Raw genomic sequence first — 13,483 nt, 5'->3', positions numbered from 1 at the left:
CCAGAGGGCCTAGTATTTTCCCCAGGAAGGGCCGAATGGTGAATTATACAGCATGACGTCTCTTTTCATATGCAGGTCTCACGGACTGAGATTGCTTTTAGTAAAACAACATGAAGCTCAATTATGGTCTCGTGTTCCTTCCTCCGTGTCGCGGCCTGAGGACATGCTTGTACTTTCACCACTATCAAACTGCAACATGATGCTTTATTTAGCCGTCATTTCACACACGGGGGCGAAGAATATGTGTTTTGTTTACATATTTAAACACAGACACCTCACACCTGGGAGCTGCCCAGTACAACCACAGCCTGACACTGTTGACCACTAGGAGCTGCCCAGTACAACCACAGTCTGACACTGTTGACCACTAGGAGCTGCCCAGTACAACCACAGTCTGACACTGTTGACCACTAGGAGCTGCCCAGTACAACCACAGCCTGACACTGTTGACCACTAGGAGCTGCCCAGTACAACCACAGCCTGACACTGTTGACCACTAGGAGCTGCCCAGTACAACCACAGCCTGACACTGTTGACCACTAGGAGCTGCCCAGTACAACCACAGCCTGACACTGTTGACCACTAGGAGCTGCCCAGTACAACCACAGTCTGACACTGTTGACCACTAGGAGCTTCCCAGTACAACCACAGTCTGACACTGTTGACCAATAGGAGCTGCCCAGTACAACCACAGTCTGACACTGTTGACCACTAGGAGCTGCCCAGTACAACCACAGTCTGACACTGTTGACCACTAGGAGCTGCCCAGTACAACCACAGTCTGACACTGTTGACCACTAGGAGCTGCCCAGTACAACCACAGTCTGACACTGTTGACCACTAGGAGCTGCCCAGTACAACCACAGTCTGACACTGTTGACCACTAGGAGCTGCCCAGTACAACCACAGTCTGACACTGTTGACCACTAGGAGCTGCCCAGTACAACCACAGTCTGACACTGTTGACCACTAGGAGCTGCCCAGTACAACCACAGTCTGACACTGTTGACCACTAGGAGCTGCCCAGTACAACCACAGTCTGACACTGTTGACCACTAGGAGCTGCCCAGTACAACCACAGTCTGACACTGTTGACCACTAGGAGCTGCCCAGTACAACCACAGTCTGACACTGTTGACCACTAGGAGCTGCCCAGTACAACCACAGTCTGACACTGTTGACCACTAGGAGCTTCCCAGTACAACCACAGTCTGACACTGTTGACCAATAGGAGCTGCCCAGTACAACCACAGTCTGACACTGTTGACCACTAGGAGCTGCCCAGTACAACCACAGTCTGACACTGTTGACCACTAGGAGCTGCCCAGTACAACCACAGTCTGACACTGTTGACCACTAGGAGCTGCCCAGTACAACCACAGTCTGACACTGTTGACCACTAGGAGCTGCCCAGTACAACCACAGTCTGACACTGTTGACCACTAGGAGCTGCCCAGTACAACCACAGTCTGACACTGTTGACCACTAGGAGCTGCCCAGTACAACCACAGTCTGACACTGTTGACCACTAGGAGCTGCCCAGTACAACCACAGTCTGACACTGTTGACCACTAGGAGCTGCCCAGTACAACCACAGTCTGACACTGTTGACCACTAGGAGCTGCCCAGTACAACCACAGTCTGACACTGTTGACCACTAGGAGCTGCCCAGTACAACCACAGTCTGACACTGTTGACCACTAGGAGCTGCCCAGTACAACCACAGTCTGACACTGTTGACCACTAGGAGCTGCCCAGTACAACCACAGTCTGACACTGTTGACCACAAGGAGTTTGAATGCATACACACACTATTGTGGATTTGCGCTTGTTTAAAAATAAAAATAAAAAATGTAAGCAAGGATGGGATGATGGACTAGTCAACAATAGAAATGCCAGTGGTTTAAACTAAATATCATGTACGTACTGTACACAGGCGCTGCCAGAGCAGAACACTGAATTCCTGCGGTTCATCAATATAAGTGTGAGACTTGTGTGTGTTCTATTTATTTAACTTCCTCTGGGGATAAATCTGAAGTCGTCTGCCATCGCCTACGTCGTGCGTGTGTTTCTTCTTGACACCCAAGAGCTGTGAGCCTCCTCTCTGCGCTTTTCTATTTCCTGACTAGCCTGTTAAATGGTTCTAAAACACAAGAGCAATTGCCAGTGAAATTTGCCAAATGCCAAACCGTGCTCTCCAAGTGACTGTGTAGTTAGTGGTAGACCTCGCCGGTTAACCAGACAGAATGGAAATGAGTGACGGCACGGAGTGCCCGCCTGCTCCAGCCTCCCACCAGAAGCTTGTCTAATTAGCCTCTGACCAGCGCAGCCGTGTCACCCCATCCCTCCCTCTCTCTCTCTCTCTCTCTCTCTCTCTCTCTCCGTCCCTCTCCGCTCTGTTGCCTCCCTCTCTCCCTGCAGTCCACCCCTTTGTTTTACGGCTCTTGAGTCTAATCTTACCGTCTTTTGTCTTGTTTCGCTGGCACTCGTCCTCTCCCCTGGCCGGCTTGTTTTTTTTTGTTTTTTTATCTCTCTTTCTCCGATTTTTCTCAGTTTTTTTCTCCCCGTCCCAATTTAGTCGTTGTGCCAATTCCCCCCCCCCCCCCCCCCCCCCCCTCCCCTACCTGGCTGTTGTGCGCATGTTCTCCTACTGGTCGGTACAAGGGAACCCTGAAGTATCCGCACGCTTCCTCCGACACGTGCGGCGACAGCCAGTGGCTCTCTTCTCACCTGGCAGCGAGGGCTCTCATTGGTGAAGTGTAACGTGTGGGAGGTCACGCTGCCTTCCTCAAGTCCTGCCTCCGCTGAGCAAGCGCCCAGACCTGACCTGTAGGCGTCGCTGTCCACAATGCCAGTTTCCCGCCCACGGCTTCCCTCCCCCTAACCCAGCCAAACGAGTTAGTATAGCGTTCAGCCCAAGCCAAGGCAATGCTGACTCCGGGAGTCGAGATGGCCGGCTTGTTTCACAGTGTTTTCGCGTCTGTATTCCTCTCCCCTCCTGATCTCTATCTGTCTCGTTCCTCTCTGCCCTCTGCACCCCTCCTTCCTTTTTCTGTTTAGTCCGAGGCCTTGACAACGTTCCTCCTGATGAGTGCTTTATTCAGAAATCTCCCTGCCTCCTTATCTCTGCTTCCATCCGTGTTTCCTTTGTGGAGAGACTGCAGTCTCTGCCTCCTGTCTCACTGGGTCTCTTGTGTTTTGGAAAGAAAATGCAATGAAGAAGGCAAACACACACACACACACACACAAGCTACAAACACAAAGGACAGACTCCAAGGGTAATGCATTTTTCATTCAATGTATGAGACGTTGTGCCATCATAACAAGGTGCTGTGCACTCTTTCCCGTATGGCCCTATCTCTCTCTCTATCTCTCTCTCTCTCTCTCTCTCTCTCTCTCTCTCTCTCTCTCTCTCTCTCTCTCTCTCTCTCTCTATCTCTATCTCTATCTCTATCTCTCTCTCTCTCTCTCTCTCTATCTCTCTCTCTCTCTCTCTCTCTCTCCTCCCATAAACTCTCAGTTCATCAGGCCGTCCTCCTCTCTCCACCTCCTCCCATGACCTCTCTCAGTTCATCAAGCCGTCCTCCTCTCTCCACCTCCTCCCATGACCTCTCTCAGTTCATCAGGCCGTCCTCCTCTCTCCACCTCCTCCCATGACCTCTCTCAGTTCATCAGGCCGTCCTCCTCTCTCCACCTCCTCCCATGACCTCTCTCAGTTCATCAGGCCGTCCTTCCCCTCCTCTATGTCAATATATGTCCCTCCTAACGCCTGCTCGGTGGCATAAAAAAGCAAAAAGCAGGAATTATGTAGTTATTCACATAATTGACATGAAAGCTGATCAGATTCTTTAGTGTGCATCACAAACTGGCCAATTGTACATGAAACAATGTACAATTAATTGCATAGTGCCTCTTTAACACACACTGGTCCTCATGTGGTCGAACGGATTTACGAGAAAGTTACGAATTTCTTAGTAACTCGAATTACAAACTTCCCGGGCCGATTTTGGCATGATCGTTTTTTTTTCAGAGATTCGTTCGTAGCTACAAATTTACGATTTACGAACTATGAAAGGCAGTCGTAAGTCGGACAGACTGGTGTATGCCCGTGTTCTTAACCCTTTGGGTGCCGTTAACGTAGAACTACGTTTCTGTCGCCCGACGGTTGAGTGCCAGAAACGTAGATCTAGGTTTTTCTCACGGTATTTCTTTTATTCGCTATTGCCATTCATAATTCAGCGGGGCACCTTGTGCATGCTGTACTGAATGTGTCTGAGCTGGCAGACGGTCTTATACCGCCCTCTCACGCCTTCGGCCACTATTGCACTCCATTAGAAACGATGTAGTTTATTTTCTCTACCGAGCTGCGGTGTGGGGGTGGGTCCTAAACGCTCCGGCAAAACACGCGCTTGTAGGGATGGCTTGGACAACTGACCCCGCCCGCCCATTCATTTGCAATGCCCAATAACGTCGGAGACAGAGTGGCTGTAAATAACTGGAATGGCGATCAGATAATTGGATTTTTTTTTTTGCATTACATCAGAGACCAGGTAAGGACTCTATATATCCAATCTTGCGTTGATCTGATATTTGTCTCTCCCGCGATTGAAGCTGTCTGTGTGTGCTGTGTGTGGCTGTTTACCGTTGGGTGCAGGAGGGGGGGGGGGGGAGCGCTCCAGGGCCCATTTCATGTATCCACGAGGAGACATAATAATGATAATCTAGCGTTGATTTCAGGAAGATTCGATAATCAGTCGAAAAATTACAACGTGATAAGCGGATTCCACTAAAACGCTATTTTCGTGTCTTTTTCCTGGAATTACTCAGAATCACCCAAACTATATTCATATTCAAAACGGTATAAAACGGAAATGTACGGATGAAAAAATTATCAGTTTTTTGCACGTTGACCAGAAGCAACTCACTGACAATCGACAGCGTTACTAGATCCATAGCTATAATATAAAATAAGGGCGGCTACGTGGCGTAGTGGGCAAGGCGCTCGCCACGAAATCTGGAGACGCTGGGCTCGCCTGTTCGAGCCCAGCGCTCCACATTAGCTTTCAGTTTAGCTGGTCGTCCGTACTAATACACATTGGCCGTATTAGGGGGTGGGAAACTGATGGGTGGGGATCGGGCGTTGTGGACAGCGACTCCTACAGGTCGGTTGGTGCGCCTGCGCAGTAGAATCAGGAAGTGTCGGGGGCAGCGTGAGCCTCCCACGCGTTACTCCTCGCCACTGAGAGATCGAGCTGCGCAGGTGAAAAGATGCGACTGCTGTTACCTCAAGTACCGGAGGGGACTTGTGCTATGTATGACTTAGTCCACATTGCAGCCGGCTTGTGGGAGGCAAGAAACAGCGTTCGTGACAGGGGAGGGTTGAATTGGATGATACGAAATTGGGATGGGAGAAAAATATAGAAAATGGGAGAAAAAGTGGATAAAAAAAAAGCTATAATATAAAATATAGGTTTAGCTCTACAAACAAGGTGAGCGTTTACATGGGGTTAATGGACGGCAAGGCCAGATGCACTGCCCGGAATGGGCGTGGCTCTCAATGTGTTGACGGGTTCATATGGGAGAAATCATTAGTGATTGCATCCACGTTGATTCTACAGACATCCTTGGAATTAAATAATTATAATAATATTAAATACGACAATTACGTTTTACATTTATAGTCATGACTGAATGAGATATTGTGAAGTCCGAAAATGAATAAAAGCACTACACAAACACTGCAAATGACAGTAAATAGATAATAAATAAGAACACAGGGACATATAGCTATAGTGGAATAGACTGTATTAATATTCCATATACCGTCTTGTTCTCTATTGTTTTTATTGTTGATTTTATTTATTTCTTACATTGCTTAGTGTGCGCACATTGTAAGAGCCAGTGGAGAAACATTCCACTGCACATCTTACTGTTCACGAGTTCCATATAAATCGATAGCTTATTAGCTGCCTGATGCAGGCGGCTTGGTGAGGATGCATAAGGAGCGCTCGTGGGCGGCTGGCTGCGCTCAGTGCACACACACTATGGCATATCAACTGCTGCTGGAAGATATAGCTGATCGTGCACTGAGGAGCCGGACCAGACACTCAAACCCTGTGTCGCCACATCAGGTCCAGGTACTGTCCACTAGGGCTGGGCGATATGGACAAAAATCATATCGCGATAACGATATGATAATTTTATTTTATTTCTCGATATCGATAATTATCGAATTGTTATAAGTATAAAGAAAATTTAATTTTTTTTTTTTTTTTTTTTTTTTTTTTTTTTAACAACAGATGTATGTTTATTTTGCAGCAATTCTTTGTCATTGCCGCCATCTTTAGTGTTACATCCCCTCACTTCTCAGGCTGCAGCTGGTTTAAAAGCTAAAGTAAACCGGCTTCTCTGCTGGCTGTGGCTCCAGAGGAGTTGAACAGTTCTGGCTCTGCTAGTTTATTTTTGATCTTTTGGCGCTTTTTTGGTGGACAAACCACCGCACATGTGCACTGTGACTCGTGACTGGAGTCTAGTTCTGCTAGCACACATAGCCTACTGTGTACAGACGGTTTCAAAATGTATTTTAAATTAGAAAGCAAACAAAATAAATGGACAAGAGAAAAAGAAATCTGAATTTGGTCAGTATTGTCATTTGGACAAGCAAAGCCATTACTTTAAGTTGCAGGCAAGAAAGACAAGTCTATCCACTGTCTCTGGTTTTAAAACTGCCCTGTTGCAGAAAAAAAAAAAAAACGATTTTTCGATTTCTTTTTTAATTTCGATATTCGATATCGATTATTAAAATATATTGCGATATTTATCGTTATCGTTATATCGCCCAGCCCTACTGTCCACCATGGGCACGTGCGCATCATCAACCACCTGCTCTACGTAGTCTCGCGCTTCTCGGGAGGTGTACATAACTCCTACATCTTACAGAACAGATCTGTGGGGTGTGCCCCTCGAGCAAGGAGACGCTGGAGAGACACATGGCTAATTGGTACGTACTGTATACGTGCGTAATGAATCGTACCAGCAACAGTAGGCTTCTATTATTCTAATGACTTGTTTTATTAGGATATGCGCTGCTCCCCTGGTTTATGACCACACTCGCCAACCCCCCGACGGAGCAGGAGGTGGCCTTGAGAGCCAAGCGTGCAGTCGAGCGCAGCGTCGGACTGCTGAATCTTTTTTTTTGGACTCTGATTTCACATGAGCCCATTTCTTTTACACTTCAGCTGCTGTGCGCTCCTCTCCTGACACCACATTATTAAACCTCACCTGTTAACTCGTCCCGTGCCGCTTTCTCTGGGTGGCATTGTACCCGTATTGACACTACTAAATAAGATTGTCACGCTAAGATGTACATTTCTACAGTATGACTTACTTATACTTACTTACTTATAGGGTCTTTATACCTGTATCATTCACTGTACATATTAATACTACAACTCTGTACATGCATCTGATCTGAGCCTATTACTCAGTAGTAGTTATATATTTTATACACAATTTTATCACCTGTGCATTGTATGTTACTATTGCACTTTACTGTTACATTTGTACTCTGGTTAGATGCCAAACCTATTTCCGTTTGTATTGTACTTGTGCTGTATATTGACAATACATTTGAATCTAATCAAATTTTGATCAAAATGCAACAAAATCTTGCATTATATGGCTGTATCTATTTTTACCCCCACCCCTAGTATTAACTCGGGGGGACTCTGTAAGCTTCGCTCGATCATTTGGAATGACGACCATGTAGATTTCAACCAGTCTTAGCTCTGCCGGAGACCGAATGAATGAATGAATGAAAACTTTATTTAACAGATTGCAGAATGGGTACAATACAGTACGGCTCAATACACACAATTGTTAAGGGGATGCAGACCAAGAGAAAGACTTTTGTCTTGTTTACATCAGGGTCCCCCAGTTTCAATTCATAGTGACATTTATGACATACACAACATACATGACATTTATGGCGAGATGAGGACCGTGTAGACTCAACCATTATATTATGTGCATAATCCATGCAATTGTACATATTTGAGTCTACAAGGTCCTCATTCCAAATGAACAACACATAGGCTAGCTAGGGGACAGCTAGGGGACAGCTAGGTCTGCCTCTATGCATGTGTCGCATGTGTCTTTCTATGAGTAACAAGACCCTTGTCGTCTTCACAGTGGCAGATGAGAGATGCCTTCCTCAGTCATTTACAACGATAAGATCTCTGTGTCACACGCATAAGGGTTTTACACATACGCTCGGAAACATCTGCTCCTAAATCAGGCGGAGGGTGAGCGACCGGGAGCAGTGTTCCGGTGTCTTTCCTGAAAAGCGCCTCATGTCTCATCTGTTGACACTATCCACACTATACCAGACCTGCCCGCTCTCTGGGTCCCTGCCCAGAATCCAAGCACCCTGTTGGGAGGGTAGTGCTGCCCAGAGACATGGGGGTTGTTGGGGTTGAGACCGGGGGATTAAACTGTGGGATTACCCCCGTTTCAACCACTACTTGCCTGCCTCTCCAAATCCCTCTTAACCTGATTAATCCATCGATCATAACGGGTCAGTGTTGAGTAATTGTGGACCATCAGACCCAATGTCTCCCGCTGGGTGACTGCTGAGCCACAGCACACAGGCGTTACCATGATCTGGCTCTGAAGCAGGGGACATTACAGGTCCAAGAGCTGACGTTAACGCCTTGGTATATTAATGACCGTGTTATGGGTTAATGCCTTTTGCACATTAACCTTTTCACAGCAAAGTGCGAAACTCGAACCACACAAGGCCATATATATATACTGCACTCAATCACAAGCAGAATGTCAACGTAAATGTCTTTACATTAGATTAAATTAAAATGTTTGTCCATTCTCAAAAACAAAACATACTTCTGCACCTGAGCTGTAATCTACAAAAAATAAGTTCTCTTTTCACAGAACAGCTCTGAGATCAGCACTTGCTGAATGTGGCAAACATAACAGCTCTGAGATCAGCACTTGCTGAATGTGGCAAACATCACAAATATGAGCGTGTGAACACATCAGACAAACAGGACTTCACACTAAAATAGAAAGGCAGTAATGTCTGCAGTAAATATTACATCCTCCTCCCTCTCCTCTTCTCTCCTATCCTCCTCCCTCTCTTATCTCTCCTCTCCTCCCTCTCCTCTCATCTCCTCTTCTCTCCTCCATCTCCTCTCCTCCCTCTCCTCTCCTCTCATCTCCTCTTCTCTCCTCTCCTCTCCTCCCTCTCCTCTCCTCTCATCTCCTCTTCTCTCCTCTCCTCCCTCTCCTCTCCTCCTTCTCCTCTCATCTCCTCTCCTCCCTCTCCTCTCCTCTCCTCCCTCTCCTCTCCTCCCTCTCCTCTTCTCTCCTCTCCTCCCTCTCCTCCTTCTCCTCTCATCTCCCATCCTCCCTCTCCTCCCTCTCCTATCCTCTCCTCCCTCTCCTCTCCTTCTCCTCATCTCCTCTCCTCCCTCTCCTCTCCTCTCCTCCCTCTCCTCTCCTCTCCTCTCCTCCCCTCTCCTCTCCTCTCCTCTCCTCCCTCTCCTCTCCTCCCTCTCCTCTCCTCCCTCTCCTCTCTTATCTCTCCTCTCCTCCCTCTCCTCCCCTCTTCTCTCCTCTCCTCTCCTCTCCTTCCTCCTCTCCTCTCCTCTCCTCTCCTCTCCTCTTCTCCTCTCCTCCCTCTCCTCTCCTCCCTCTCCTCTCTTATCTCTCCTCTCCTCCCTCTCCTCCCCTCTTCTCTCCTCTCCTCCCTCTCCTCCCTCTCCTCTCCTCCCTCTCCTCTCCTCACCTCCTCCCCTCTTCTCTCCACTCCTCTGGTACTTTGGTTCTTTGGTAACAACACGTCTCCGCCTCTTTTACATCAACGTTAGTAGCTATAATCCATTATGTTGTGTCACTGCATCCAGGCAGAATCGTCTGCATAGCGATGCATCTTAGAATTGGACACATGAACATATGGTGCCCCTGCAGGTCACGTCTGTTCCCTTTGGATTGCTTTGTTGCAGTGTGACGAAAACGTCAATGTCTGACCAAAATCAAAGCAGGGTGAACGCTCTTATTATGTCCTTATTATTTGAATCTTTTAAAATTTGCTGTGCACATCCATGGCCCCGTGGATACGGCTCTTCATGTCATAAGGACCTATGAAGTCTTCCATATTAAAATAATTACTATTTTCTAGGGATGTTTGATATTGGCTTTTTTACCGATAACCGATATACCGATATTGTCCAACTCTTAATTTCCAATACCGATATCAACCGATACCGATATATGCAGGGTAACCCCCCCCCCCCCCCCCCCCAAAAACGGAATAATTTCAGGTAATTAACATTACATATCTCTTGTTGTGGAATTAACACAACATTATCCATACTTTTGACAATAAATAAAATAAGAATTTGTTCTTACTTGCTTGCCTGGGTAAATAAAGGTTATAGAAATGTAAAAAGTAATTAAAAAAAAATATATATATATATATATATTTTTTCTTTTTGCTAACCGATACCGATATTTTCCGATATTACATTTGAATGCCAATATCGGTAGGCCGATAATATTGGACATCCCTACTATTTTCCCTACTCGCCCTTGGCTGTTCACCGGATTCTCCCAAAACCTGCTGAGTGGCATCTAGGGATCAACATCTTCAGATATGATTTAGATAGTATGATATTTTTTAATCATGCAAGATAAACAGAAGGTGATCTGTTACTCGTGAATGCTTTGTCAGATTTGCACCAAACTTGACTAATATCTCTGTCCTACAGCAGCAAGGATACCTGTGAAGTTTTTATAAATCTCACCACATGGTGGCACTGTTCCCACCAAGAAGTGAACTAGTCCTTAACGGCTTGTCCAATCACGAAGACATTTTAATTGTGTCGTTACTTTGTGATATTGTGCCATCAGTATGAAAGTGATATGTGAAACATTATGGCAGAGATTAAGAGTTATCACATACACATGTTTTCCTACTCCTCCTTGGCTGTTCAATTGATTCTCACTAAGCCTCATGTGTGGAATCGGCTGACCACCATTTTTTTTAATGTTTTATATAAAGTCAATTGGTAGGCCAAACCCTTAGACCAGAAAATGGGCGTGGTCAAAAGGGCGTCGGGTCGTTGCAGGTCGTTGCATTCCGCTGTTGGCCACCGGCGGCATAAGTCTCCGGTAGTTCAAAAATTATAATAATAATAATATTCAAGTAACTTATAGCCTAACCAAGGTTCATCTGTGAGATATTGCTATTCTGGGAAAACAAAAGTGTGAAATTGTTTCCTCAGTGATGTCACTCGTAACACATTCTATGATTCTTCAACGTTCTTTTTCACACTAAGGGGTAAATGTGGGAAAGACGCACCGTAACCATGACGATGTGTGTGTGTGTGTGTGTGTTGCCAGGAGGGAAGCCCTTCTTCACCAGGAACCCGGCGGAGCTGAAGGGCACCTTCATCGACACCAAGCTGAAGAAGAGCCGCCGGGGCTTCGGCTTCACCGTCGTCGGGGGCGACGAGCCGGACGAGTTCCTGCAGATCAAGAGTCTGGTGCTGGACGGGCCCGCCGCCCTCGACGGCAAGATGGAGACAGGTGGGTCTCTTGGTGCTCTACCCTCTTTATCACAGAGAGAGAGTGCTGCTCTGAATGAGAGCTTAAGTCATTTAATTAGCCTATGAAAACCCCCTTTAATTATTTAGATTCGAATAGTGTTTCCAGATCGTAGATGTCCAACTTAATCCAGTTGAATAGCCAACATACAGCATGTGACAGTCCTGCCCCCCCCCCCCCCCCCCCCCCAGGGACGACAGTGGCTCAGGAGGTAGAGCAGTCGTCTGGTAGTCGGTGTGTGAACGTGTGAGTGAATGTGAGGAACAAAATTGTAAAGCGCTTTGGATAAAAGCTGTATAACTTTACCATTTTTATTTACCATTTACCCCCCTCTCAGGCGACGTGATAGTGAGCGTGAACGACACGTGCGTGCTGGGCTACACCCACGCCCAGGTGGTCAAGATCTTCCAGTCCATCCAGATCGGCAACATGGTCAACCTGGAGCTCTGCCGGGGCTACCCGCTGCCCTTCGACCCCGACGACCCCAACACCAGCCTGGTGACCTCCGTGGCCATCATGGACAACAAGGAGCCCATCATCGTCAACGGCCAGGAGGGCTCCGGGAGCTACCACTCCCCCTCCAGCCACGGCAGTCAGAACAACAACGCGCCGGTCAACGGCCTCCCGCGGCCCCACAGCCCCACGGAGTCGGACGCCTCGTCGTCCCACCACGGCTACCCCAGCGACGTGGTGACCCTGGCCTCGTCCATCGCCACGCAGCCGGAGCTCATCACCGTCCACATGGAGAAGGGCGACAAGGGCTTCGGCTTCACCATCGCCGACAGCCCCGGGGGAGGCGGCCAGCGGGTCAAGCAGATCGTGGACTACCCGCGCTGCCGCGGCCTGAAGGAAGGGGACATTATCGTGGAGGTGAACAAGAGGAATGTACAGAGCATGTCCCACAACCAGGTGGTGGACCTCCTCAGCAAGTGTCCCAAAGGCAGCCAGGTCACCATGCTGGTCCAAAGAGGTGAGTCAGAACCGTCCGTAAGAAAGCCTTCAGAACCATCCGTAGGGAAAGCCTTTGGAAATGTTTGTTTGTTTCCGTTTATGTTCTCCAGAAGTGCATGATGCATATTCATCATCTAGGCCCTGCCGTCGTGAATATCAATGACGATAGCGCCGTATGCCAAGAAGACTCGTCGTTGTGATTGTTGTGTGCAGACACAACAACTCCTGGCTGCCGCCCAGTGTCCTCAAATCGGAAGCTGTGTGTGTGTGTGTGTGTTTGCCATCTTTGCGTGGCCATCTTTTCCATGCATCATTTAGTTAACGGGTAGCGAGTGGCAGCGCCGAAGACGATAATATGCTCGTCCGGTCTGCCAGAGGTGCTTAACATCCTGCGTCTTTAGGATGGCTTACAGGGCAGTGAGTTCTGCCACAGACGAGGTGCGTTAACGGGGAGGCACGGAGTGGCAGCGTCACCCTACAGAGGCGGTGACGCATCGGCAGCCGGAGCTGATTGGCGGCAGATGGAAGGAACGAAAAAGGCGGTAGGGAAGAAGGAGACGATTAAAGGGAGAGACAAAGAGAAGGGGAGAGAATAAAAAGAAAGAGCTAGAGAGAGAGACTAAGGTGTGTGGGGTTTGCCAGGTCACAGTGTCTGATGAATATGGATATCTCTCTCTCTCGCTCTCTTTCTTTTTCTCTCTCTCTTTCTCGCTCTCTTTCTCTGACTGACTGTGTTTAGTCTAGTCTCGTCTAGATTAGTTGCGCCACCTGCTGGTCAGTGTGTGTTTGTGTGTGTGTGCATAGCATAGCTCACCAACTAAAAGGCCATGGTGGATGCAATTTGCCCCAATTGGCCTGAAAGGTCATAACTCCTACGCCAGAAGTCTTGGTCAGAACTGTGGGTCCG

General features: G+C 47.7%; 1 protein-coding gene across 7 annotated transcripts in view; it reads left to right on the top strand.

The window, feature by feature from the left end:
- magi1b (membrane associated guanylate kinase, WW and PDZ domain containing 1b) overlaps positions 1-13,483 on the top strand; it is a 424,255-nt gene that overhangs the window by 334,702 nt on the left and 76,070 nt on the right. For all 7 annotated transcript variants that reach the window (XM_084316721.1, XM_084316722.1, XM_084316719.1 and 4 more), the window contains 2 exons: positions 11,422-11,607; positions 11,963-12,595. In XM_084316721.1, the coding sequence (XP_084172847.1) occupies positions 11,422-11,607; positions 11,963-12,595 (819 nt within the window). The remainder of the gene's footprint in view (positions 1-11,421; positions 11,608-11,962; positions 12,596-13,483) is intronic.

The sequence above is a fragment of the Notolepis coatsorum genome (assembly GCF_963971535.1).
Source record: "Notolepis coatsorum genome assembly, chromosome: 6".
NCBI classification, from domain to species: domain Eukaryota; kingdom Metazoa; phylum Chordata; class Actinopteri; order Aulopiformes; family Paralepididae; genus Notolepis; species Notolepis coatsorum.
The sequence above is the reverse complement of the archived record's forward strand: the minus strand, read 5'-3'. Positions and strand labels throughout refer to the sequence as shown.